General features: G+C 41.4%; 1 protein-coding gene across 1 annotated transcript; it reads right to left on the bottom strand.

Annotated features, from left to right (window-relative positions):
- Positions 1-8,732: 8,732 nt before the first annotated feature.
- RP2 (RP2 activator of ARL3 GTPase) lies at positions 8,733-24,641 on the bottom strand (the record flags this gene model as incomplete). Its single annotated transcript, XM_079549246.1, has 5 exons — positions 8,733-8,816; positions 11,956-12,041; positions 13,153-13,267; positions 15,916-16,581; positions 24,519-24,641. 5 exons carry the CDS (start codon positions 24,639-24,641, stop codon positions 8,733-8,735), a joined length of 1,074 nt encoding a protein of 357 aa, XP_079405372.1.
- Positions 24,642-27,254: the final 2,613 nt, after the last annotated feature.

Here is a 27,254-nt window from a genome sequence, read left to right as displayed (position 1 = left end):
CAAAGGAGACAGAGCAGTTCTGGCCCCAAGGTCCCTCCAGAACAACACCTCTTGCCCATTTTACCATGCTATGATATGCATACAGCTTCCCCAGGCCAGGGAGGTACTGCTGTGCATCACTGCCCTTGGCACTCAGCAAGCCCACTCTGCTTTTCGCCTGGACTTCCCACACACAGCACGGCATGCCTACTGACTAACTCTCTCACTTCTCCAATACTTCTCCAAGTCAGCTACAGCCGAGGCCATGTCAGTTTCTGACTGTGGAACACTGCTGCTGGCAGCGACTTTTGTGGAAATTATACCCGTTGCAAAAATACGTCTTGTCTTTTGATAGCTGGTTAGTATTCCTGCGTGTAATGCAAAATGTAACTTTCTACAAATGCAGTTAGACAGCAACCAGTGACGCTGACGCAAATGACTTCCTTCACGCACCAGCGATCACCTCATTTGCCTTCTGTTCATCAATACATACTTGCCAGGAAAACACTCTGAGCCTTCTCCGAGCAGCTTCGGTAAACCACAGTATCAAGCAAAACACCAGGCATATCTCCCCCTTCCTCCTCCCCCCTACTTGTGGTAGCCTCTATTAACCTGAGTGGCCTTGGCGTTAGGGCAGGCAACACCAATAATGAGACAAAGAGATCTGAAGTCCAGATTGAAGAGAACTCAGAATGATGAAGTCAAATCTGCCTGTAACAGAAGTAGACCATTTCCTGATCATAAAGGGAGTTTCAAACCTGATCGAGTCAGACTGAAAGGAAACCATTTTCAAGTATCAATACATTCATTTGGATTTGAAAATTTTTTCTTTTTTGTTATTGTTTTTGCATCCATGAACCTTTACAGAGTACATACAATGGTTAAAGTATTGGTCATTCTGAAGGACAAGGAGGCTGTGGATGCCCATCCCTGGAGGCATTCAAGGCCAGGCTGGATGTGGCTCTGGGCAGCCTGGTCTGCTGGTTGGCGACCCTGCACATAGCAGGGGGTTGAAACCAGATGATCATTGTGGTCCTTTTCAACCCAGGCCATTCTATGAAGAAAAATTCCCACGAGAAATCTTTTGCTGAATTACTTTATATACAAAAGACTTCACCAGCAGCCCAGAAAAGATGCTGCTGGGTAGCCACCTTCATTGGGCATGCCTGGGATCACTGCACTGCCTGTCTCAGGTCAGGAGAGAAAGACATCCCATCCCAACCTCTGGTTCTGCAGTAAATCCACATCTGCAGAATCCACATCCACATCCACACGTAACTTCTAGCAAACTATTTGCCGTTCGATACGAATTTTTGCAGAATTACATTTGCATTTGCTACTCATTTCTATAGGAAAATGTAGCAAGATAAATAAATCGGAAGCAGATTGCACACTGTTGCTCTTTGCAAAGACACATGCAACAGTTTCCACTTTCCTGAGAAAGGATGAACTACAGATGCTCTTGCGGACCTAGAGAATATGAGGAATTTGCAAAGCCAGATGTTAACAAGTTGATAAAATATAGCACACAAACTTAAAGTCCTCCCTGGGGAGGAACGCTGTGGAAGCTAGAAATGTAAGAGGTATGGTTAACATGAAACAATGTATACATCTATACCATACTCAAGTTGAACTGAGTCACTATGCAGCTACACAAAGGCTGCACACAGTATATTGCCTATTAAGAAAGTTACACTGAAGTAACGTTTAACATCTGAGAAGTTGGGTCACTCAGAGTTTAACTTCCACTCGAGCAATGAAAGAGGCATCTATAATTGAAATACCTGGAAGTACTGCAGTGAATTTCAATGGAAAAAAATACTGTTTTCTATGAAACCTGCTATCTCTGATCAGATGCCAGAGCAGTGAAGCAGACGGCTAACAGGTCAGAGCACCGTGAAGGAGCAGCTGGAGGCAGGGGGGGAAGTAAGAAAAAGGTTCATATCCCTTCATTCGTACCACTTACCTCCAAGTCTTTGCAGCATTCCCAGCCTGGACACGTAATCCTCTATGGGAGCAGCTGTAGTTATCCCCGATGCAAAAAGAAACGTACCAACACCAAAGCTTGGCATTACTCCTTTCTTTGAAACCTGCAGATACTGCTTAAAACTTGATTCATTGGCAGATCAGATGCTGTTGATGAAGCCTTGATATCATGCCCTTGAAATGAGAGCAAGCACTGACAGCTACTTGCAAGAGACAGAGAAGCTTACCTCCCTTATTTTCTTTTCACAATGAACAAAATTACTGAAGTGTTATAGCAAAGCACAAACACCCACCTGCAAACAAGAGAGCTAATTATTGCTGTGGAGCAACTTTCTTCTGCTGGGGGAAAAAAAAATGCAAAGTAGAGTCTCATCTGAGAATCATTAGCTGTCTCAAAATCCTCTTGTGACTGAAGTGTTTCTTTCCGATATGAAGTATTAGAAATAGAAGCAAAAAACACTCAGAGCTTCAAAAGATTATTGTTTCTTCTAAGGCTGAAGCCAATCCTTAAGCACCTGTTGGGGCAGCTCTCAAAAGATGCCCTCGGGTCACAGCACAGCCCTTCCATTTAATCTGCAGAACTCTTTTTCTGCAGCACCTGAAGTGCTTTTTACAAAGGGATTTCAGAAATGGGGGAAAAGGGTCTCTCCTCCTAAAAAGGTCAGCACATTCAGACAAATAAAGTACTAGCATTGCCACAAAGCACCTATTCTCTTCAGAGCAAAACACGTGTGCCAGCTTCAGTTCCCAGGATCTGGCAAGTTCAAAGATTTGTGCACATGGAGAACACCTATTTATCTGTCTCCTTCTCAAACAGTAATACAGAATGGAGAGAATTGCCAGCAGCTTTCAAACCGTATCTATTGGTATTGGGAGTCTGTATCCTAAACACATACCAGTACACCTACCAGAGAAGAATCAAAGATGACATCTGATAGCACTACTACTGAGGAAAAGTTACTGCATCTCTTACCTAAGAGTTGGAGGAACTGGATGCCCTGATATGCCAAATAGGATTGTTTGGGAGAAATCTCCCTAAAGCACTTAGCATTCACCTAGATAAGAGGAAATAAAGCTGCCACTCCTTAAGTGCTCAGAAATCTCAAGTCAACTGTCTCTCCACACCTCCTCCCCAAAAAAAGAAAAGGGTAGTTTCCATTCTATTTTTGAGGCACACAGTTAATGGCAAAACAACAACAACAACAAGCATACACCTATTCGAGTTTTCTTTAACATCATAAGAACAAAGCTGTCTAAAAATTAAAGCAGAGATTCTCTCACAACTTTACAAACTGGGATTCAATCATTACGATTCTTATCATAGAATCATTATAGAATGGCCTGGGTTGAAAAGGACCACAATGATCATCTTGTTTCAACCCCCCTGCTATGTGCAGGGTCACCAACCAGCAGACCAGGCTGCCCAGAGCCACATCCAGCCTGGCCTTGAATGCCTCCAGGGATGGGGCATCCACAGCCTCCTTGGGCAACCTGTTCCAGTGCGTCACAACCCTCTGAGTGAAAAACTTCCTTCTAATATCTAACCTGAACCTCCCCTGTCTCAGCTTAAAACCATTCCCCCTTGTCCTTATATGAAAATGAAGTAGGAAGAAAAAAAGAAATACATATTTCTCCTCCTGACACCAAGTCCTTTGAGGTCCTAGCTTCGTGGCGGTGGTTAGCTTTAAGTTTAACCCCATCATTTTAGTGGAATTTGTAAGAGCATGCTGCTTTTAGCATTTGGGGTTTGGGAACATCAGACAAACCCTTGTATAAATACTGTTCAAGAGCCTCTTAACCTCATTTCCTTCACCTATCAACTTCATCAGATGCTTTTAAGGACAAGCTTCCTACAGTGTTTTTTTTTTTTCCAGAATGCTGGGAGAGAAAAATCGACATGATTTGGAAAATTTCATCAGGCCCTTCGACAGCACTTGTAAAGTTATGGCATTCTAATTGTTTGTGCTATTGCAAAGAGGATACTCATATTTGACAGATCCTGGTCAGGTTGCTTAACGCATTCCAGGAGAGCAGTCAGATACGCCACCAAAGCACACACAGCCAAAGGTTAGCACATTTAGAAAACACCACCAACCAACAACAATGCACAGTTGCACTTTTTTGTGCTCACAAAACTTCAGAGCTTTTTGAAAGTTTCTCACTTCCCCCTCTATTTTCTTCTCTTACTCAGAACCAGCAACGATCACACATGCATCAGCAAGACTGCATGACCACAGACGTTACCAGCAACAGTCTTATGGCAGTCAGGCATTCTGATGAAACAAAAGCAGTGAAAAGCATTCTTCTAGAAAACTGAACAGACAGATAACCACGTCCAGCCTGTTAATACATCAAGACTTCCAGCCTCTCATATGTGCTTGTTTTATCAGGTCTGACACTTCTCAGGTTTTTCATATACAGATGACTGTGTTGTTCACCCCACAGAGACAGAGCTCTTATTAGACATTAAAGAAAAACTCCAGACTGGCAATACAGCAAGATGTTATTTTTTCAGAAACTGTTATCCTCAGCAAACTGCTATGGCTCACGCTGCAAATCCTGAGGCACACAGGGAACTGGATGGACCACAACAGAACTCCGTTTCTACACAAACAGATGCAAGAACAGCAGATTACAGCATGCAGTTTAACAAAGTGCTGCAGTCTACTTGTACCATCCTTCCCAAATCCAGGCTTTGGATTACTTACAATCAGCATTTATGCATAACTTTTAATACTGTCAGACTAGAATTTAGATGATTCAGACCAGGTTTAAACACACCTCGGAACAGCTGCTCCTGCAGACCTCCAAACAGTTACAGCAATCACCCTTATGGATTCAGGAGGTTTACTCATTCATTTGGAGGGGAAAAAAATGAAAAAGAAACAGCACAAATGAGTCAAGAAGGAACTGGAGAAGTCTTACAGTTTAGGAACGATTCAGGTATACACCTGGGCTGTTTCTAGATCTTAAAGGATTCAGTTCACTCCAGCTTTTATTTAATCTTTAGGAATAAAAGACTGGGGAATTGACAAATTCTACAAGACATTATCAGCAACAGTAATTTAAATACACACTGAAAGCTGAATGCTATAAGAATAAAGCCTGCATGATTAAAACTCATCATTTAAAAGAAGATAATCAGATACAGAGCTCCCTCAGAAGCATAAATCAGTAAAACTCATTTTTGCTCCTATTAGTCAGAAGGACTGAAGCACATATTTTGTAATACAAAGTTTCAAGCTCCTTTTTGGAATGGAAAATATTTGTCCCAGTTATATAAGTGCAGCCTGGTATGTGGATTACTTCTAAATCCACGCATTTTATGCATGACTATCTGGATACGACAAAAGAAAGTGGGTGACTTCCTAGCAATTGGACACAGATACAGAGCATCTGCTGGCTACTATTTGGGACTTGACTGGCAAACACTGTGAAAATGCTTAAGCTTTACTGCTACTTAGATACTACAATTAAAAAAGAAAAAAGATTAGCGGCAACTCAGATCCAAGCGAGGTGTAAGATTTTAATTGAACTGTAAACATGTGAAACAGCTGAGAGCAGAACAAAATCTTTTTTGTATTTAAAGCTTCCCAACTGATCTTGTTTCAACAGAAAAATGTATTGATACAGGACTTCTTAGCAAACATTTACGCTTCGTGGAAGTCACTCTAGACCATCTATGGCTGGAAAATTCTCTTTTCTGATCAATTTAAAGCTTTCAACTCTATTCTTATAAACATCATGACCTGTTTTTGATGCGAGCACATCACTATCGTCCACCCAGTATCCAAAGAGGTAATTACAGTTAGAAAGCACAGGACAAGCTGAAACAAAACAAATCAAACAAGCAAACGCCCAACCAACCACACGCACAACAGGGAGAAGTGCTTTAACAGTCTGCATCCACGTATCTCTACAATTTGATATAAGAATATCTTCTGGCACATCTTATTATGCAAGAAGTAAAGTTAATCATATCCTCAGTGACTCTGGGGAAAAATCCCTGCTGTCAGAAATTTACCTTTTTGGAGGACGGATGACTGCACTGCTGTCAAAAACGCATCTTTTTCAGTGGATGGATGGCTGCAGAGGTAATGCCTATTTTCAATTAGCTCCAAATATCTGGCAACTCACACTCTGTGCTTAAACACTGAATTCTGTTTTAATATTTGATTATAATTTGCAATGATTTGCAATTTAAGAAAGTCTTCCAGAACCCAGAGTTTACATTTGCAATGTTTATTATGAAATACATTCACAGTGCAACGCAAATTACACAAAAAGCTACACAAAAAACATACAAAAGACTACACGAAGCACGTACCATTCAGTAATGCATGCAATATCTGATATACTCTTAGTAAGGCTAGAAATGTCTTAACACCCATTAGCAAGAAATTGAAGTCAAAGATAAATAATTGGATTAAGAAACTCCTTCATTATTTAGGTTTTTAAAAATTAAAAACCCCTTTATGTTGCTTAGCATGCAAACAATGCAAAAGAAGCAACACCCTGCTCATTTCCAGCATGTAAAAAAGGTTTTCAATATTTCAAGACAAGATTAATTTTCAATCACTCATTTTCTCCTTCATCAAAAATAGTCACAAAAAGCAATTCAGCACTTTGCTTCCTGATCAGGTCGAAAATACAGAAAATAACCTGTAACACACACATAATCATGTGTCAGCACATAAGATTAGAAACATTACGTGTAAAAGTTTAGAGATCAAGATGGTCCAATACAGGCAGTGCTCAGAGAAGTCACATAACGACTGTTTTGAAGTACATTACACAGCTTTATTCATATCCGAAAAATGCACTTGCAGTATGGACCCAGAATAATTCCAGCAGTATTCACTGATGAGTTGTGCTTTGTGCACAGACCTAAGGTTTGTAGCTACTTCCCATAGCCTCACCTCACCACATCATACAAGAAAAAAAAAATCCTAGCTGGCTAAGAGCAAATAAGTGGCAATTTCTTCTACCAGTCAGATTTAGGTGGCAGTTTCATTTTATTTCACTCTATCGAATAATAACATTTTACAAGTGACATTTTTCTGACCTTCAGTATGCTAATGGTTTCGTGACTTCAGGAGATATCCTTCCTTATTTAATCTATGCATAACTTTAATGAGAGGTCCTAAGGACATATTCTCAATATCTAGTTTAAACTAAGGGCATGTATTTGCATAGTAGCAACAAAATGACAGCTCAGAACGTCTCTTGGGCATGACAGAATTATCAAAGAACCTGTTCTCCTGAAATTCATGTGCTAATTCTAAAAACAGCAAGAGGTGTGTATTCAGCCTCCCACTTGTGGAACTCTAAAGCTGTGAAATGGATGAACTGTGCATCTCAGCTGAAAAAAAGGGTTCAAGATTTTACTTTCAGGGGGACAGTGCTAATGAGGACATTATTGCTTTAGCATCTCAACACAGCCAAAGTGTGTTCAATTGATTATAAAGGCTGCATATACTGGCAACCCACAATTTTAATTAATAAATTCTGTTCTGTGCACTTGCATGCACAGCCTGTTCAAGAATCACAGAGGGCTTGTAAACCCAGACATAAGCGTTACGTTCCTGTGGAAAAATCAGTGGGGAACTAACATGCTAAAAGAAATTAAGTAATCATATACTTCATAGTAGTAAAGATATGCACCCTAATAAGCACTATATAGAAATAAGCATCCTTATTGATAGCTATTCAAATAAATCCAAATTGACAAGTAGCACTTCTTCAGTCCATTTTGTGAATCAATCTCTAAGCCCTACAGCAAAGAGTAATATTCTACAGCCAATTTTCAGGATTACTTTTGAGAGTAGCCCCCTGCTCTCGAGTCTTAACAATGAAGAGCTTTCTTAATGCCATCAGAGCCCTTTCTCTGGTTCCTGGTTGCTGCACGTCCCTTGTAACAAGTAACAATGTGCCAGTGTCATTACTCCCAGAGCTCAAGGGAATCTCAGGTATATCCCATATGTGGCATAGGAATACCAGAGGTAGATGCATCTCCAGAGACCCTGAAGGGACCTTAGAGCTCTTTAGACTTTAGAGCACTTTCAGCTGAGTACCCATGATCAGAGTTCACCTCAGAGCAAAGAGCCTAGCAAGTGCTCACTCACCAGACTGCTCGTATGACAACTCTGCATAAATGCCCCTGCAAACAAATTTATTCAAAAAAAGATGCCGAAGCAGAATAAAGCAGATGCACATTTTTTTAAGTCGTGCTCTGTTTCTGAAAGAATGCTGCAAGAAAAGTCCATTTCAGACTAAGCTTTCAGAAGAACTCATCAAATACAATTTCCTCCCTGACCCGCAATGAAGACAAATACACATACAGGAAAGTTTTGAACAATGAGTGTCACAGGAATATACTTTGCTAAGAAAGTGTCTAAATTAAACTTCACAATTATCGATGTATCAAATGCATGCCAGCATTGCACTTTCCATGTCTTCCATTAAATGCTGACAAGAAACATTCAAGTGTCAATAAAAGTTTAGAAATCACTGTAAAAACAAGTTAGTACAAAACCTCTGTGGTTTCTGAGCTGAAGTGTAAGTCTTGAGCACAATGCACACAAGGAGGTATGTTGTTTACTCCAGTTCAGGTAACGTGGTATTAAAACCATCAAGAGCTTTATAAAAGGAATGTATGAGAAATATAAATCCAAATGACAAAAATTCTCTGATACTACTGCAGTATTCAAACTAAGTGACATTCAAGTGCTGAGTCAAACCATACATGAACACTTCTGTGTTAGATCTCACATTCCCATCCGCATATCAGCAAAGTTGTAGAAGTTGTCTACATCTTGAGATGCTGATGCCTTGCTCTCCGACACAAAAACCTATTTCAGTAAACAAGGAAACAGTTATGCATCACTAACAAACAAGTTCAAGTAGTTTTTGCTTGTTTGGAGCTAATTATGACTTTATTTTTGCATTTCATGAGAGACCCAAATCTCTTGGTTTCCACTAAGGGTTGACAACAGAATCCTCTGAGCCCTGACGTACCCTTTGTTGTTGTGACTGTTCTCAGCAGACTCAGGCTACCAGTAAGCTTTCACACACAAAAAAACAAAGTTGGTAAGAACACCCTTGCACTCTATTCCTAAAATCTTAGCTGCTGCTTTAGACAATTTTAGGTGTTTTATTTATTTAGAATTAATTAGATTTGCATTTTGCAAAATTGATCAACACATGCAATTCCAAGGTCTAGGACAATCACCTTCAAGAATTTCCAGCAAATTAGCTACAAATGTCCCAGGCACCATTCAAATAGATCAGCGTAACAGACACAAGGGCTGCAGAAGCTCATCAGTTTCTTCACGCTCAACAGTATCAACAAATAAAGGATACTTTCAATTAAAACACTTGAATTATTTCTAGTTTTTATTCCTCCAGGGGAAATTCCCTCCCTCTTACCATATCATATGTGCTTGTGCAGCAAACAGCGATTCTGAAGTGCACTGAAAGTGTAAAAATGGGCTACTCCAGATAATCACACTCACACAGCACTACTCTTCTGCTTCACCTCTGAGTACCATGTCAACATAAACTATGACAGTTCCTTGAATTGGTTTACTCTAATATGGTTCAAGATGAATATCCTGTTATCCATCAACTTCTGATTTCAGAACAAAATTGTCTATTTCAAGTAGCTGCCTAGACTACTGCTTGCAAGCACAGTAGATTTCTGTCTGAAGAGACTTGACAACACCTACTATTTATCTGGCAGTTTGCTGGTGCAACAGCAATTTGTACCACAGTCACAATAGTTAAGTATGTTCTTTCAATATCCTTCCCTACCAGAATATTGCAATTTACATTTTGAAGAGGATTTTATAAGTGATGAGGCCAATGGATACTGCATGAAAGGCACACAGAGGGGAAAAAAAGAAAAAAGAAAAGAAAAAAATAAAGACAGATCTAGCAAGACCACACAAATCAGAAGTTCTGTTACGTGTGTATAGCGCAGAGGTCTCTTTGCAACACATTGTTTCTACTAAGCAGCTGTAAGACTTCTGTAGAAGACTTAAGACCAGCTGGTGCTACTGCTGATGATTTTTTCTACCTGCACTAGAGCATCTCAACAGTTATATTAGATCTAAATCAGAAACAAAAATTTGGCTAAATTGAAGGTATTAATGGACGAAGTTAATAAATTAATAATTTTGAAATGCAAGTGTAACTAGTTGCTTAAAAGCAGACTGATGTCCTTGCAAAACCTTACAGGATAAATGCCTTCCCAAGAGCTTTTGTCCCTGCTTTGTGATCAAGAATACCTATAATTCTTTCTGAGCACTGTAACAACTTTCGAGCTGTCCAAACGATAAAGGCAGCCAGCAGTGATGTGAAATCATTTTATAGAGCATTCCTGAACCTGCTGGTAGTAATAAGTCCAAAGTCTGCTACTCCCTATGTTATTTCTAAATTATGACCTAAGTAAGATATATTTCCTAAAATGTATACTTGTGATAGTCAAGTAGCTGGAGATCCATACACAAACGTAGCATTTATCTGATATCTGGGGGTTAAATTGTATCTAAATAAAAGACTGATAGGAAGCCTGAAGTCCTGCTTCTCAATTCAGCCCAACAATTATTTACAAACTGAGGTAGGTTCTACTACAGAGCCAGTCTGTAAAGAGAAGATTTAAATTCAGGGGCAGGAAATAATTTCACATTTGGAAACCTGAAGAACGAAGATTACTTCAAAGTATGAAGTGCATAGTTTCTGATGTCCCAGATCAGAGCATTCACTGTGTTATGACAACAGACACCAGTCCTTCTGGCAAGGAAAGTATAAGTTTTTATTTGTTCTAATAATTAATATAACTTCAGCCTTTGAACAGAGAAATTGAGATCTAGAAGAATGAGCTAATTATGTACCCAGTATCAGCTTTGTTTGGTATGAAAAAAGAAAAAAAAAAAAAACCAACAAACTAGCTACATCAGAAACACCACAGTGATCTCCCAGTTAAAGAACTGATTTTTATGGTAAAATTTGCAGAGATGACTTTTGGGTCCCAAGAAAGAACCAGCAACATCACAGCTCTGCCTAGACTGCAGTCCTAGTATTTCCCAGACTAGGAGAACCAAAATTTAAACCTGCTACACATCAGGCTTTGCTCACACAATAGCAAACACAACAAAACCCTCAATCATTAGCTACATTGCAGATGACATTACAAGGCTGTTTTCCAGAATCTGGGCAGTCTAATTCCCTGAGCAATCCTTTTGAGATGAACTGAAAGACATCAAGGAGCTGTATGGACACTAAGTCCCAAAGACATTCCAGTCTTTTTTGCACAGTTTAAAAGCAAGGGGTTTGCCTCTCTCCTATTATCAGTAATACTGCTCCCTTGCAGAGCTCCAATTGTTTCCAGACACTTTCTCAAATCCACTGCCATTCAAAAAAAAGAAAAAAGAAAAAAGCAGACAGCAAGCAAAAAGGAGACAAGGTATAAAGACGGTACAGTAAAACAAGTTGACAGAAGAAAAAAGCAAATGCCTTTGAAGGAAGGCACACTGCAATATCCTTCAAAACAAAAGTAAATCTTGAGAAAAGCTGGAATACTATTAAACCCTGACAAAGATGTGATACTGAAGTCTCCTTTATAGGAGACTTCATATAGGAGAACCTCCTTTATAGAGGTTCTCTGCTCTATAGGTCTTGGAGCAGAGCTTTACCCTGTTAAATTAACAAAATTTGTTTTTACCACTATGTGAAAAAAGTTTCAGGTGAAAATCCTTTTTTTAAACAATATGGGAATTTAATACTTTCGTTAACGGGGCAATTTTTATTCCCTCCTGCAAGCAAGCTTGAGTTTTGAGCAAAACAAGCAAACAAAAACAAAACATGACTAGGATATTTAGATTATACCATTCAGAAAGAAAATTCAGTACATTGAAACTACAGCTTGACTGTGAATTACCTTAGATGTCCTTTAACATTTTCTGCTAATAAAGCAAAACACCAGCTTACCTTGGTTCCATTAAAAACATCATTTACAGTGTTTCGACATCCTTCCACAGCACCATCTCCATTGAACTCCAAAGCAACGACCGGACCTAGAAGATCGTTTCATCTGGAATCAATACAACTTTTGAGTCTGGCATTAAAACATTATAGTTTTCATCCCTTAGGGAATGGTGAAGCTTACAAGAATCATTTCCATTTTTTGTCTGAGAAGCCATAATACAGAATTAAGAAACAGAAACACTTAACCATAGCTTAGAAGTACGATGTTATCTGTGCAGAAAATATCTGCAAATCCATGCTCATTTTTGCAGAGGCTCTAGCAGGTTTCCTGCTTTATTTCTTGAAAGACAGCAATGGCACAGAAATGCTGCAGAGTGGAAGGCATCGTGCAAGTGAGTCAGATTCTACTGCTCACATAGTGAGCCATTTCACAGACATCTGCAGCACGACTGAGTCATTCAGGCATTTTTACCTCAGTACCAAGATAGCAAACAGTCTGATTTTCAGACTTGTTCTCACCCACCATTTTCAGATCCCCTTTCTCAGCTTTCATTCTGAAAGTGTTATTTCTTCCCACATAGGTGCAAAATAGCCCTTAGACTACTTTTGATCTGAAAAGCAGAACTTCTGTCCTATTCCTGCAGTCAGCATCATGGACCGCTTACAGTACTGTGAAAAAAACTTCGCATTGCTCCTAAGTTTGGGAGCACGTTTTGAGCTTCAGCACACAACAGATGGCAAGATGAAATTACTTCTATAGGAACAGATAATAAAACGATTACAGTCAAATCAGCAAAAAAGCTTTTCAAGTACTCTGACAGAACACCGTTTATAAACAGGAATTGAACACTTGCCTGTTCATACATTTGCTTTAATATCCATACAGAAACACTGAATATCTAGGTTCTTTACCTGCAATTGTGCTAAGCTAATAGATTTTTATTCCAGAAAGATGAGCCTCTGTTGATCAGCCCAGACCGATCTGTTTATGTCACAGCTCCTAAGTGAATTAGTTCACTTTGGATGCCTTCAGTTTTGACAGGTTCAGTGCCTAAATGAAGCTTCCAAACTTCATCTCAACGGGCTTTATAATTTTCTCCTTCATCCTTCCATTTTCTTCTCTTTCACCTTCTCCAGAACACCCCACTACCAGCTAGATTTCTGCACTAAGAAGAGAAACAAAACTGTGTATAATCTCACCTCTTTCAAGCAGTGGAATGAATTCTGATGCATGCTGTTGGAAAACTCTCTGAGCATCCTCTGCTTTCATTGAGACTTCTTTGGTCTGTACCAGCTGAAAGCCTTTGGCAGTCATCTATTAACAGATAAAGTGTTCAAGCTAAAATGTTTCTCAGGCATGCAGCTCAACTTTAGTCTATTCCCGTGCAGACTGAATATTCATTTCCCATATACATTAAACCACAGAATAAAAAGACCCTTTTTACTCTTTTCAAAGACCATTTGCTTTTTCTGCATTTCTGTTTATTTCCATTCCATTCATCCAGATTTTATTCTTTGCTCTAGTGCACCTACAGGGGTAGGTGTGAATTTTGGTTTTATGTTATGGCCTAGGGTTGTAGTTTTTTCCACAGTCTCTCACAAGCTGAAACTAACAGGAGTTAAAAGCATTCAGCATCCGGAGTCAAGCAGTTTGTTCTCCTTAGACTGTAATAAAAAATAAGCTCAAATGCTTATCTATCTGCTACTGAAGTTTTCCATTTTGGGGGAAAAAAAAAAAAGTTACAAACTCTCAAACACACACAGCTCTTTATTCCAAACCCAGCAGAGATACTGAAGGTACATTGTCCTGGTTTTGATTGAGACACAGCTATTTTATTCACAGAAGAAATCTGGTGAGATACTTGGCTTTAGGAGAAAAACGATGTTTATAACACATCAGTGCTTCCAGTTGTTGCTGAGCAGCGCCGCACAGAGCCAAGGATGTTTTGGTTTCTCAGCTTCTCATGCTGCCACGACCAGTGAGGGGCATTGAGGGGACCCAAGGAGCTGGGAGGGGGGAGAACCAGGGACAACTGACCCAAACTGGCCAAAGGGACATTCCATATCATATGACAACATGTAAAAGAGCTGTAAAACTGAAGGGAATTAGCTGGGGGCAGCCGCTAACCAGAGGCTATCTGGGCATTGGTGAGCGGGTGGTGAGGAATTGCTTGTGCATCACTTGTTTTATGCTTGCATATATTTATTTTTGGCTCCCAAATGTGAAATAATTCAAGAGTTGTCACGATTGTGCCCAGTTGAGCTGGTGCTGGGAGTGAATGGAAGAATATGGGCAAAAGCAAAAACAGGTCAACAGACTTTAATGATAGTAAATACTTCAGAAACCTGTGAGTACATGACTGCAGAGCAGAGCAAACAAGTACTTGCCAAACTGCCAGGGAATTGAGTAAAAAAAAACAAAACCAAAACCTTGAGAATCTGTGATAACTGCAGGACATACATCACTAATATTATTTTTCCCCCTCCCCCCTTCCTTTTCTGTCCTAGTAAATAGCTTTTATCTCAACCTATGAGCTCTACTTTGCTGTTTGTTTGCTTTCTCTGATTCTCTCCCCCATCCCACTTGGCTGGCAGGGGGAACAAACAGCTGTGGGGTGCCTAGCTACTTGCTGGGTTAAAACCACAACATGCATGCAAAAGAAACAACTATATTTATACATCCAAAACATAAATTAAATCCACAGACTAGTAAGATTTCCCCAGCATTTCACTAAGTAGTCTTTTACATTCTTCTTAACTCTTCTTTTTAAAGAGAGACTATCAGGGGAGAACACACCTAATACCTTCCTTACTGTAGCTAATCATTCTTCAGAAAAAATACCCCCTTACTTATCTGTGTTCACTGAAGTAACTGTTAGTAACTCAGTTCCTGATAGGGATGGGGGCAGGTGCTTTAGGGAAACACCCTAAAGCTTTTTCTCTTTTTTTTCCTTGTAGTTAAAAATTGAAAGAAAGAACTCCATCATTTGTTTGGTTGCTCATACAACACTAGGATCAGCAACTTTTGCAGATACCTCTCTCAAGCTGTAAGCTGTAATTCACTTATTGGCTCTGCTCTGTCATCCCTGGCACTCCAGAATGCTAAAAGCAGCCAGCCACTCCCAGATTTTAGCCCAGTGAAGACCAAACTCAGCCAAGCATAGGAGCTCCTGCCTTACAAGAAAAAAAAAAAAGAAAAAAAAAAGAGACAGCACCAGCTATTTAAATAATCAAAGACAGCTGACCAGTTGTAACAAATACTCCCTGAATTTTCCAGCAGAAAATTCCAACACTGGATGGTAAGGGCAGGGGATAGATAACATTTAGCATGTTATTTTTAAAAGTCTCTGTTAGTGCTGGCAAAGCTTTCAGGGCAAATAGCCTTGATAGATTTTGGGGGCAATAAGTTAACAAGTTTATTGACTATCTCCTTTCACAAGCATTGACAACCACTTATTCTATACTTCGCCAAGTTCATTGATGAACTACACATTTTCCTCAGTGTAGGTTTGGTGTGCTGTACTGGAAAAATACACTGGAATGATTAAAGAACAGGTGTGCCAATACAGGACATTAGTTGTAACATAACTCACACAGAGGGTGGTGACACACTGGAACAGGTTGCCCAAGGAGGCTGTGGATGCCCCATCCCTGGAGGCATTCAAGGCCAGGCTGGATGTGGCTCTGGGCAGCCTGGTCTGGTGGTTGGTGACCCTGCACATAGCAGGGGGTTGAAACCAGATGGTCATTGTGGTCCTTTTCAACCCAGGCCATTCTATGATAACTGTTTGATCAGGATGAGTTCCATTATCTTATCTTGCTTCAAGGTTTTAACATGCAGTTGATTAATACAGTTAGCAGGCAGGCAGAACCTCAGCATTCTCTCTTCAATAAGCACCAAGGCTATCCAGAGAAAGTTCAATTAGAAATTCATAAAGTTGAACAGAGAAAAAGGTCACTTACCTCATCAATTAGCTTTCTGGCATTCGCAGTTGTGTAGTCACCAGCAAAAAACACAGCCAAACACGATTCATCACTGCTCTTCTGTCTCTGCCCTCGAGTTATTGGTATTATGCTCTTCATAGCATCTGTAGAAATTCTGACAGCTTTCAGCTCTTCAGAATTTGGCAGAGGAACATAATCTTGAACCACAGCATTTTCAGGCAAAAGGCCCCAGTTGTTTTCTCCTGACACAGGAGTAAAGTCATGGATCTTGCTCCATGTGTTATTGAAGATACTCAGTCCAGCATCTTTAAACTGTAAAGCAAGCTCAGGATAATAGTACTGGAAACAACCAAATTTCATACCTGTGGAGGACTCAATAATAGGTTGGGTGGCACAGCACAAGAATACCTCCAGCTTTCTGCAGTCCCGAGTACGAAACTGTTGGCAGGCTACTATGCATTTGCAATCCTTGCAATCACGGAAAAACACACTGCCTTTTATTGGTCCTAAAAAGATTTGGCAGTTTACACAGTCATCGACGGTGATTGTGGCAGAATGGTCAAATATGTAGATAGTACAGTTCTCACAGTCCTGAATGACAAATTGTTGTCCTGCTACTTTTCCAGGCAGTCGACCCACAGTTTCGTCCTTCAGTCCAGAAAAAGTGTAATCTTTTGGATCAACCTGAAGGAGAAAGGAAAGAAAGCACATGAAAGTCTTCACGTACAGATGATGTTATAATGCCAAATGTTAATTGATTTGGATTATCTGAGACATTACAGATCTGTACAGGATAACTTGCCAGAAAACTTCAAAGAACAGATATCAGAGTGATGAAAGATGCTTTTTAACTAGGCTACTGAAACACATAGTATTGAGGTACAACAGAGAGCCGAAACTAAACTCCGGGACAACAACAAACAAACAAACCTCACCACAACTAAGTTTGTTCTCTAGAAAGGAAATGGGAGGGGGTTCTAAACTGTTTCTACAGGAAAGATGGTCCTGAGGATTATGGTAATAACAGTAATAAATGAATTGGCCAACAGCATTAAAGATTCATAAAGCTGGGAAGATACAGTACTTCCTTTTCAAGTAGCCTGCTTGCTCTTACGTTACCACTCCTCAACACACTGCAAGAAAACATTGCTGCTTTCAAGCAGCATCTCCATCATTATGTTTGCAAACAACAAAGAGCTTGCTTATCCATGCCACAGCATTACCTTGTGCTAACAACTCCAGCTACATTCTAGCTATAAGCAACAAGCAAAGATTGGCAGTGCTGGCACACAGGTCATGTTTACAGACCTCTCCTCCTCCACTCTCCAGCATTCTTCTGCTGCAAGAGAAACTGTGGCCCTCCCCAGCAGCCTGTGCTGCAGAGCAGTGACTGAGGAGCCACGCAGTGACAAGGACGGTACCTGATGCAGCTGGGCTGCATGAATAATACAGCAGCTGCAGTCAGAACACTGAAGGAAATCTGAGCTGCGTTCCTCCTAGTTACATGACAGTCAAGGCAACTGTGCTTTCCCAGAGCAAATTCTACTCTGCCCTCTTGTGAAAGCTTATTAAAATAGCACTGAAAGGAAACAAGTACCTGAACTATTCTAACACCAGATCACTTCCCAGAACTGCCATTTCACTCCAAAGGCCTTAAGGCTTGCTGTGCTGCAGGCAATGATAAAGCAGTACAGCAGGCCCTGGACAGCTCAACTGGCAAGAAATTCCCCCTCCCCACTATTCTGAACATTCACAGAAGATTAGAGACCAGAAAAAAGTCTCTGGTTTCTAAAACCACAAGCAAGAAAGTGCATGTGTCATGGACATGCATTAAAGCAGCTTAGTCTAGATAGGTTTTTCCTGAAATAGCTCCCGGAAGCCACATATGTCTACTAACAAAGTGTGCTCTTACATGCATCATAAGAGACCTCCTGACACAAAAGTAAGTTTGCAGCTGATGAACTTTCTCCATGGATATGAACTCCCAGTAAGCACTTTTCAGCCAAATTCAATATTGCTAGCACAAATCTGGGACAGGGAGGTGGAAGAGTTACAGACAGAACTGGAAGGCTCAAAGTAAAGGCATCACAGCACAGAGCCACACCATATGATTAAGATTCAAAGTCCCTAAGATCTTGCACAAGACTCGTGTAACGTTACTTATCTGATCCACTGAGCATTCCCAAGGCACCGAGAGAATTGAAGTATCAGAACTGCTTTTGGACACATTCTTCCCCAGCATCTGCTAGAGCATTCATGGATGGATGTGCATGTGTATAGTATGTACAAACATAAATATTTATTTATAGCCTTGGGAGTGGTAGTGCCTTGTAACTGAAACAGAGGAACGGTTACTTCCCTTACGAAGGAGAAGTTCAAAGTTTCCAGAACTGGCAGCTTTTTTAGAAACATCACACCTACTGTGCCCTTCTAAACAAGCCTCTTCTAAATGCCTCGGAGACTGTATTAGTTTGTCCAACGTTAAGTCCTCACAAAGATCTGTGAAACAACTTTCCTTTACTATTTTAATTAGGCCTAAGTGTATAACACTGGTTTGTCAGATAATCCTCAGGTTACAGAATCTCAGATGAGAGCACTTGAGAAAGAGTAGCATTGAGTTCAATGATGTTCTGTATTAATTTAGATTGAGCAACAAAATCAGCTGATCTCCACATTCAAGAGCTCAATTTTGTTTCCCTAATGTGAATTAACAGTTGTGTGCTGATGTAATTCTTAGCTCTAAGTTTGTTCACCACTGTAGGGAGTTGGATGATTTCTTTTAATTCCACTTGGCAGTTTTCTTTTTCAAAGACCAGAAATATTTATTGACTAACACAACCGTCGGAACCAGAGGGACTGAATGAAATAGACCTCAGCACTCCCCCTACCACGCTGGGTTTCTGCCCTTGAGAGCAGTCAGTAACCCAAGAGGCCATAGCACATCTGAGTATTTCAATTCCCCTGGGTAAAAGAGGGGTAGCCAGCAGGGACAGGGAGGTGATTTTCCCCCTCTACTCTGCTCGTGAGGCCCCATCTGGAGTACTGTGCCCAGGTCTGGAGGCCGCAGTACAAAAAAGACAGGGAGCTGCTGGAGAGGGTCCAGAGGAGAGCCACAAAGATGATCAGGGGACTGCAGCACCTCCCCTATGAGGACAGGCTGAGGGAGCTGGGCTTGTTCAGCCTGGAGAAATGAAGGCTGCGGGGTGACCTCATTGCAGCCTTTCAGTACCTAAAGGGAGCTACAAACAGGAGGGGAATCAACTCTTTGAAAGAGTTGATATGTGTAGGATGAAGGGAAATGGTTTTAAGTTGAGGGAGAGATTTAGGTCAGACATCAAGGGAAAATTCTTTACAGAGAGAGTGGTGAGGTGCTGGCACAGCTGCCCAGAGAGGTTGTGGATGCCCCGTCCTTGCAGGTGTTCAAGGCCAGGTTGGATGGGGCCCTGGGCAGCCTGGTTTGGCATTAAACGTGGAGGTTGGTGGCCCTGCATGTGGCAGGGGGTTGGAGATTCATGATCCTTGAGGTCCATTCCAACCCTGGCCATTCTGTGATTCTGTTAAACAAAAGCCTTAGAAAAAATATCAGGGCAGGATTGTAATTTTAAGTACACACCCAACATCTGTTTATACCCTTATCACAGAGCTTCATGCTTAACAGTCCTCAGGTCTACAGGTATCACCATGAGGTTAATACTCCACTAACTCACCTTCCTTCCCCTGAGACAGACTGCACTAATTGCTTAAGTACCACCTCTATAGCTAAAAAGCAGGCTAGGAAAAACACAGGCAACAGAAGATAGCATTTAAAGACTCGCACGGTGAGAACCAAAGATATGTAGATTCTCTACCTACTTATCTGGTATAACTTTGTTGTAGAATCTTATGCATGTGACAAGTTAGCAATAGAAAAATCAAGTTTGATAATTCACCTACTTATCCTTCACATGTGTATAAAGCTTCAAAGAATTGAAGCAGCTGTATATAGTTTTGAAAGCCCTTTTCTCCAGATTGGTATAATTCCAAACAACCACAGTATTTATAGGTGTAAGTTTTAATGCTTTCAGCTGAATTTAAAGAGTTTTAGAGTAGAGAGAGTTCTGCATTAATAGGTTTAAGCACAGCTCAAGAATTGAAAACTTCTAGTCAAAGTGCTATGAGTAGGTTCAGGAATCATTCTGTAAAGTAACCTAAAATAATTAGATATGATGACAAAATAAATAAATAAATAAATAAATCCCTGCTTACTCAATAGCTTTTCTCCTTAACAGAAAACCTGAAGTCTCATCTGTAGTCATTGGAAACAACAGTGCTGATTAAGTCTATTACAAAGGACTGGAGAACATGTAAAGCAGTGATTATAAGGCACGGAGAAAGAAGTGATGGCAAGCAAAAGTTTGCCATGAATGCTCTGTAAGTTCTGCAGCAGCAAGTAACACTGCAGTATGCAGCTTTTCCTACTGTGAACAACTGTCTTGCAAGAAGGCCAGAGGCCAGGAAGGCAGATGAAGTTACTTCCCTTCAGCCCTGGCAGCTCCCGCTTGGAAGACTGAGAAGTACCAGATACTCACAGTTTTCAGTGCTAGCTGTACCTGAAATCACCAAGGTCCCCAACAGCTTCTTCCTGGTTCATGATCTAAGAAGACTTTTCTAAGAAGCCTGGTCGATCAGGAAAGGAGTCTTAGTCAGCAATGATTGCCCACTACTAGTAAGGAGGCAGTGCAGTCTTTAATGGATTGTGGCTCTCCCCTAGTTACTTGTACATAGCCTGCAAAACAGTGACTTTGAAGTCTGTCGAAACCACTGACACAAAGATCTTCTTTTAAATATTGCTCTCAAAAATCACTTCCTACCTTTCTAAATTATAACAAACGATATTTCTGTTACAAATTTATGTACAATTAAGAGTATGTGAGAATTGGCTGCTGACACAGTGACATCAAAAGCTGCAGTTATAGGGCAGGCACACAGACTTAAGAAGATTTATGTGCTATTTTTGTCAATAGGGGAATTAACAGAAAGGAAGCAAAAGAAGTGCATTCCAGGCCTAGGCAATTCCTCGCATTCAGATTTAAATGGTATTGGTGCCCTTCAGCACTGAATTGCAACATCCACTGGAGAAAGTGTTTGTTCAAGTTACTCACCTCTGCCTGACTTCCAGGTTCCCAGCAGTAACAAAAGCTGGAAAGAGGGACAATATCTGCAGATTCTAACCACTGTCATGCAGTTTTTCATCTTGAAGCATCTCCTGTACACCTTGACTTTAAACGCAACCAATATAACAGCCAAAAGATATGTTTCATTCTATTCTTCAGAATCCCTCCCTTCTTACAGAGGACCAATAATAGCACTGAAGAGACACTGGCAGACTTGTCTGAACAACAAACTGCTGCCAGATGCTGCAGATAGGAAAAAGAAAGGGAAAAAAAAGAAAGAAAAAAAAGCTAGAACACACTTTCATCAGCCTTAAATGAAGGTGTTATTTAATATTAACCTGTTGGCTTCCTCAGTTGGTAGATCACATTTTGAGAAACACAGCAGTAGTTTTTCCGGTGCACTGAAAAGCCTAATATGTCAGAGTATCTGATCTGAGCATGAGAACTCAGGACACCACCTCCCACTGCTTAGTAACAGACAAATCAAAAAGGTTAAAGCGATTTCATATTTGTTCAAAAATAAAATATAAAAACGTTATGTGAAAGAGATGTAGACAGTGCAAGAAGACCTTATCAGCTCAGACCATTCCAGCAGAATCACCAAATGTGAAGTAACTAATAGAAAACTACGACTCGTGTGGCAAGTTAAAGACCCGTTCGTGAGGTTTTCTTCTTTGATTGTGGTTTGGTTTTTTGTTTGTCTGTTTTGGGGGTTTTATTTTTGTGTATGTATGTCCAATTTAAACTGTTTGAATTGAACTACTAGAGCCTGACAGTAACTATCATTATATGTTTCCTACCAAATACAGCACTTCATCTGCAAGTCAATTGGCACAAAAGAAAATTTTCTCGGTAGGGAAGTCCACCTAAGTTTTGAATGTAATTGAAATCATAACTCATCTAATCTTACTTCTTTGAGGATGAGAAACAACAGCAAAAAGAAAAACCTCAGATGCTTGTGTTTCCCCTCTTCACAGAGGAGATCACAGCACATAGTTGCATCAGCCATCTCAAAATATAAAACCCCAGTTCCTGTCTGTATGTATCCATGTTCTGCTGTTGCTGTAGTTATTATTCTGGTCCTGTGTGCCAATGCTGTTTAGTCACTCAGAACATAGAAAGGTAGGAAAGGAAAAGGGAGACCAAGAACAGGAGGGCAATCTTATGTTGTAGATGAAATCATAGCTGAAGGCCGAGGAGATTCAGGCATCACCAAGTTCCTCTTTTGCATTTGGTCAGGAAGGGATACGACAACCCTGCAGAATGTTAAGTAGTGATAACTCTCTGTAATAAGCTGTGCACTGCTTATTTATCTGGAATCCCATAGAAGAAAGAAACAGAACACATTTTGTTTTCAGGATAAGCTCATCCTTTGATTCTTCTTCGGCACCATAAGTAATCTTCACACAGTTCTCCAAATCCAGAGGTCAGCAAACATTACAGAGATCCCAGTAGATTTACGATGCAATCTGAATTTGATTAATTTTTAACCATCTGAAATACATAGACTTCTGTTCCCTTTTGAATAAGGCCCTTCAAATTCATGTCTTTCCTTACTTTTAAGTAATCTATCAGCAGCTCATAGCATTTCATGTTTAGTTTTCTAGCACAAGGTCCATTTTCAGGGCTACTACACTGGAGTTATGTGGTCACAAAGTCTTTGTCATGCTGCTCTTTAGCTACATAATACCAACAGTAATCTTCTTTTGCCAGAAGAACACAATTAAGACAGCCTACAACTGTGCTGTGCTTCAGAAGTGGAAGAAACAACTTTGCTGGAAGAACCGCTTAAGTTCAGAGCTTCTGCCAGCACAGCTGTCAGCTAGCAATCGCCTCGTTTCGCATCCCTGTACAGACAATCATGCACACAAGAGTGCCTAGGTTGCGCTGCCTACAGTAAGTATGTCAGCATAGCCTGAATTAATGGGAAGCCAACCGGAGCCTCTGAGCAGCAAGATTTATCCATCTCTAAGAATGTTCAGATGATATCCTGCACAGACTGTAGGCATTTTGCACTCTGCTTGCAGAACTGCACTTCACAACTGGAACAGCATCACTGTGTGTAATAGCTTGAAATTAGAACACACTTCACACCTAACACATTCATAGTAAAAGTAACAGGAAATGCTAATGGCTTTTAAAGTTCATATTTCTGACCAAGTTACTGTTTTCAGAACACAAATTTGATGCACTCGATGATCAAAGAGCCCTAATGCCTCAAGTTTTCCAATTGCCACCAATCAAACTTTGCATACAAATACAAATTGTGAAATGAATAAGTATACTTATGTGTGCTGCATCAAAAAATGAAGCAGCAATAGAGAATTGGATAATGTGTCTGAGAGAATACCTAACGCTACCACGTGAACACTGACATGGTAACACTTAACACAAACTGTGATCAACAAATACAGTGCAGAAAGAGCTCAGCATTCCCTTGCCTAAAAGCAAGCATCTCAGCTCTGCTCTCCTGGCTTAACATACCAAGCATATACTTAGAGACCAATGAAAAGTAATGTTGCAGGGAGAGAGAGAAATGGGCTGGAACGTGAAATAAATGTTCTTGAGCTGTGCTGTACCAAATTAAGCAGCTACTCTGATGGCTTCCGCAGTTCAGTAGAACAGCCCAAACTCACTGATTCTTCCAGTTTTTCAGAGTATTTCATACAAAGAGGAAGTTATATACGCAATACGTGACATACTTCCCCCCAGTGAGACAGCTTGTTTGCACTGTAAAACCTCATCTGTTCCCTCCAGCCTACTTCCCACATGCTAACAATCACCTCCACAGCAACAAGGTTCGTTGTCCTCCCAAGTCCAGCATGTCTACATGCCAGTTTTCCACACAGCTCCACAAGTTAGTGCCATTTGAGTAAAACAGTGTGTAGAAAAGCTCATATGAGTTAACCTTTAGCTGACGAATTTGCTCTATGATTAGGTCATAGGGTTTCAAATGCTCATTTAGTCATGTACTTTGGCACTCGCTCACCCTACTCACTGCAGGACAGGTTCTCAGCACAGCCCTCTCCCCATAAGAAGTCTCCACAAGCACCCTACAGCCAGACAGAGCAAGGAGCCCAGCACAGGTCAGCCTTCTTTATCCCCAGGATCCGATCCCTCCAGGTTACACGCACAGCCCCTCGGCTCATCTCCAGCACAGCTTTTTCTTAATCCACTTGAAAGACTTAGAAGCAACCCCGGAGCACCTCACCAAGTTTAGAAACACAAGCGAGCTAAGCACGAGTTACAGCTAACATGAGTTCACGCATCTTTTTGTCACTTGTACCACACGGCCTAAAGGTCCGACAGCCCAACGATGGAAGCTCACACCGGACCGACAGCGCATTCTCACTCCGCCCCGCTCTCGCTAACGGGACGGGCTGCCTCGCGGCGAATACGAAACCAAGGCTGCCGGCACACTGCCTGACAGGAAACCGCTTTCCGCTCGCCCTCCCCGCCGCCCCGTACCTTGGCTCGCTGGTCCCAGCTGTACTGCGGCGCCTTCTCCTCGCCGGCCGCCGGCTCTTGGCTGGCTCCTTGCTGCTGCCCACTTTGCGCCGGCTTCCTGCGCTTGGAGAAGAAGCAGCCCATGGCACCGGCGCCGCCGCCTCGGCAACCGAAAACCGCCGCGCGCTCTACAATCGCCCCGCTGGCGCCGCCCGGCCCGGCCCGCGGGGAGAGGCCGTGCGGGACCGAGCGCCAGCGCAGCGCCCCGCCGCCCCGCCCCGCTTCCGGCTTCCCCGCCCGCCTCCGTCTCCCGTAGCGACGGCGACAGCTGGCGGCCCGGAGGGGCGGGGAAATTTCTGTCTGGAGGCTGTACCGTCATTTCGAAACGTTTTCTCCCGGGTTTCACGGAACGGAATATCCCGAGGCGGAAGGGACCCGCAAACATCACCGAGACCCAACCCCTGGCCCCACACAGAACCACCCAAAATTCAAACCCTGTATCTTCTAGCAATATCCAAACGTTCCTTGAACTCCTTTGCCGTACCCACCGCCCTCTGGTCTGGTGAGGAGCCTTTCCTTAACTCCCCCATACTGCGGGGAAGTATTCTTGCCTGCGCCCAGGCCAGCAGACCCACAGGGCAGAAGTGGCTGTTAAGACAGGGGGTGACGGATGTCACTACATAACCAGAAGGTTGCTGCCTCACATCAATCTGTCATAACAGAGGGCTTCATAGTCCCCATGAGTAGAGACCACTTCACTGTGCTGAGAAACAGCTGGCTCTGCAATAGAAATACCTCATCACTGATGTCAGTACCATTTCAAAAGGTTTTTAAAAGCAAGAGAAGAAAGTAACTCCTGCATTTGCCTTGCATTTGCTGTAATGTAAATTAGAGCTAGGATTTCCCACACTATCATGACCAATATTCTTGCCTTGCAAAATCATCAGTGCCACAAGAAGTCAGGGTTTTATATGGCTACAGCAGATTGGGACATGCCTTAGGTTTTATCGCCAAACCTCCAGGCTGTTTCCTGACACCAAAACACCAGGATATTTCTTCCAGACCAATTTAATATGACTTACAAGCACATGACTTCTTCAGAAATTGCAAGTGCCTGGCACAGTTCTTCATTCTCCATTCATACGCCAGGCAGACTCAACCCTCTTGGCCTGTGAGATTTGATACAATCATAGCCTGAAGTGTAGTAATGTAAGACTGCAATAACACTGTAGTCACTACCAAACATTATTATACTTACTTTAATTTCAACAAACTGCCGTAATTAGTGACTTCCCTCCTGGGGATGTTATGAAATATACCTAATTACACTGTAATACGGAGCTTTCTGATCCCCGGCTAGCAGTTTCTAGGTAACTGAAAAATAAGGCATTTTCATTGTAGAGTTTATGTCATAAAAGATTTGGTGCAACAGCTTGGTGTATCCATGCCTTCTGTGCTGGCTTCTGTCCCTGCACAGCTTTGCAGTGCAGAGATCCCAACTTCCTCCCCTTCTTTTTTCTGACACTCCCATGCATCACCTCAAGGTGCAGGAAGAGAGCTTATTCTCAGCAAACACTGGAACCTGGAAGTTTGCCCACACCCTAAACAGGTAGTAAAGGAAGCAAAAGCTCACCGAGTGCACATTGGCACTCATAACACCGGGCAGAGTCTGGCTCTCTGTGCTGCTGGCAGCTCACTGCAGTGTGCAGAGCCAAACTTGCACAATCTCTTTGTGTTCTGTGTGCGTGTCTTAAAGCTCTTGGAATTGTATCATTGTGAAAAATCTGCAGAATGTCTTGTTTAAAACTGCTTTTTAATCCTGCTGGTTATAGAGAAGTTGAAAACTTCACCTGTAAGACATGAAAATGAGGAAGACTCTGAAAACAAAAAGACTTCAAAACTACTGTTCCCTAAATCTCAGCTCATGTTTTCTCCACCAGGAAGCATTACAAATTCCATACCTGAGATACTGGCAGCTTACCTAGACTGTGTTTTGAAAAGGATTCCTAGTTAAGATTAGATTCACCCATACTCATGTGAAATTGTGAATTAAGTGTGAGACAAATAACACATGACAGTGGCAATTTCTTATGTTGTATTCAGCATAAAGAAAGAGCAGGATGCTTTACTGCTGAGCTCACACTCTGAGGCTGAGCTTTGATATATGTTTATGGCAGAAGCATTCCCAGAAAAGATCCCTCACCTCCAGCTGCTTATCCGAGTCCCCAACCACCTATACACGCATTTGTACAGACGTGTGGCAAACTGCACTGAGTAACAGCTGAATGTGAAAAGCAAGCATTTCAATCAGACATCTGTGCATTTGAGTCTAAACAGACACTTTTTTTTTTTTTTTAACAGAAGCAGATGATAAATTCACTGAATAATCTCATACAGCAACTGTCACACATTCTGAGACCATGCTGGCCTTTTTTTTTGGTCCCTTTTGCAGATTTTCTAATGCCAGATACTCTTGCCAGAATGAATGCCAACAGAAGTTGGTTTGGACTTGAGACCAAGATGGACAAATAATGTGGCTAATTTTGCAAAAAAATATATTAGAGTCTATTTTGCATTGTTACTGCTGAATCTGAATTCTTCCTTTTTTTCAATAAATATGTTTGAAAAGCATCTTTTTTTTCCAGCATCTCCCTGCATATAGAATTCAACCCTGGTCATTGGCAGCTTTGTTCAATCACAGTGCCACTGGACAACAAGGGCATGTCCTTTTCATAGCTGTCTTCAGCAAAGAGTCTG

Source organism: Tetrao urogallus (genome assembly GCF_951394365.1).
Source record: "Tetrao urogallus genome assembly, chromosome: 1".
Classification (NCBI taxonomy): Eukaryota; Metazoa; Chordata; class Aves; order Galliformes; family Phasianidae; genus Tetrao; species Tetrao urogallus.
The sequence above is the reverse complement of the archived record's forward strand: the minus strand, read 5'-3'. Positions and strand labels throughout refer to the sequence as shown.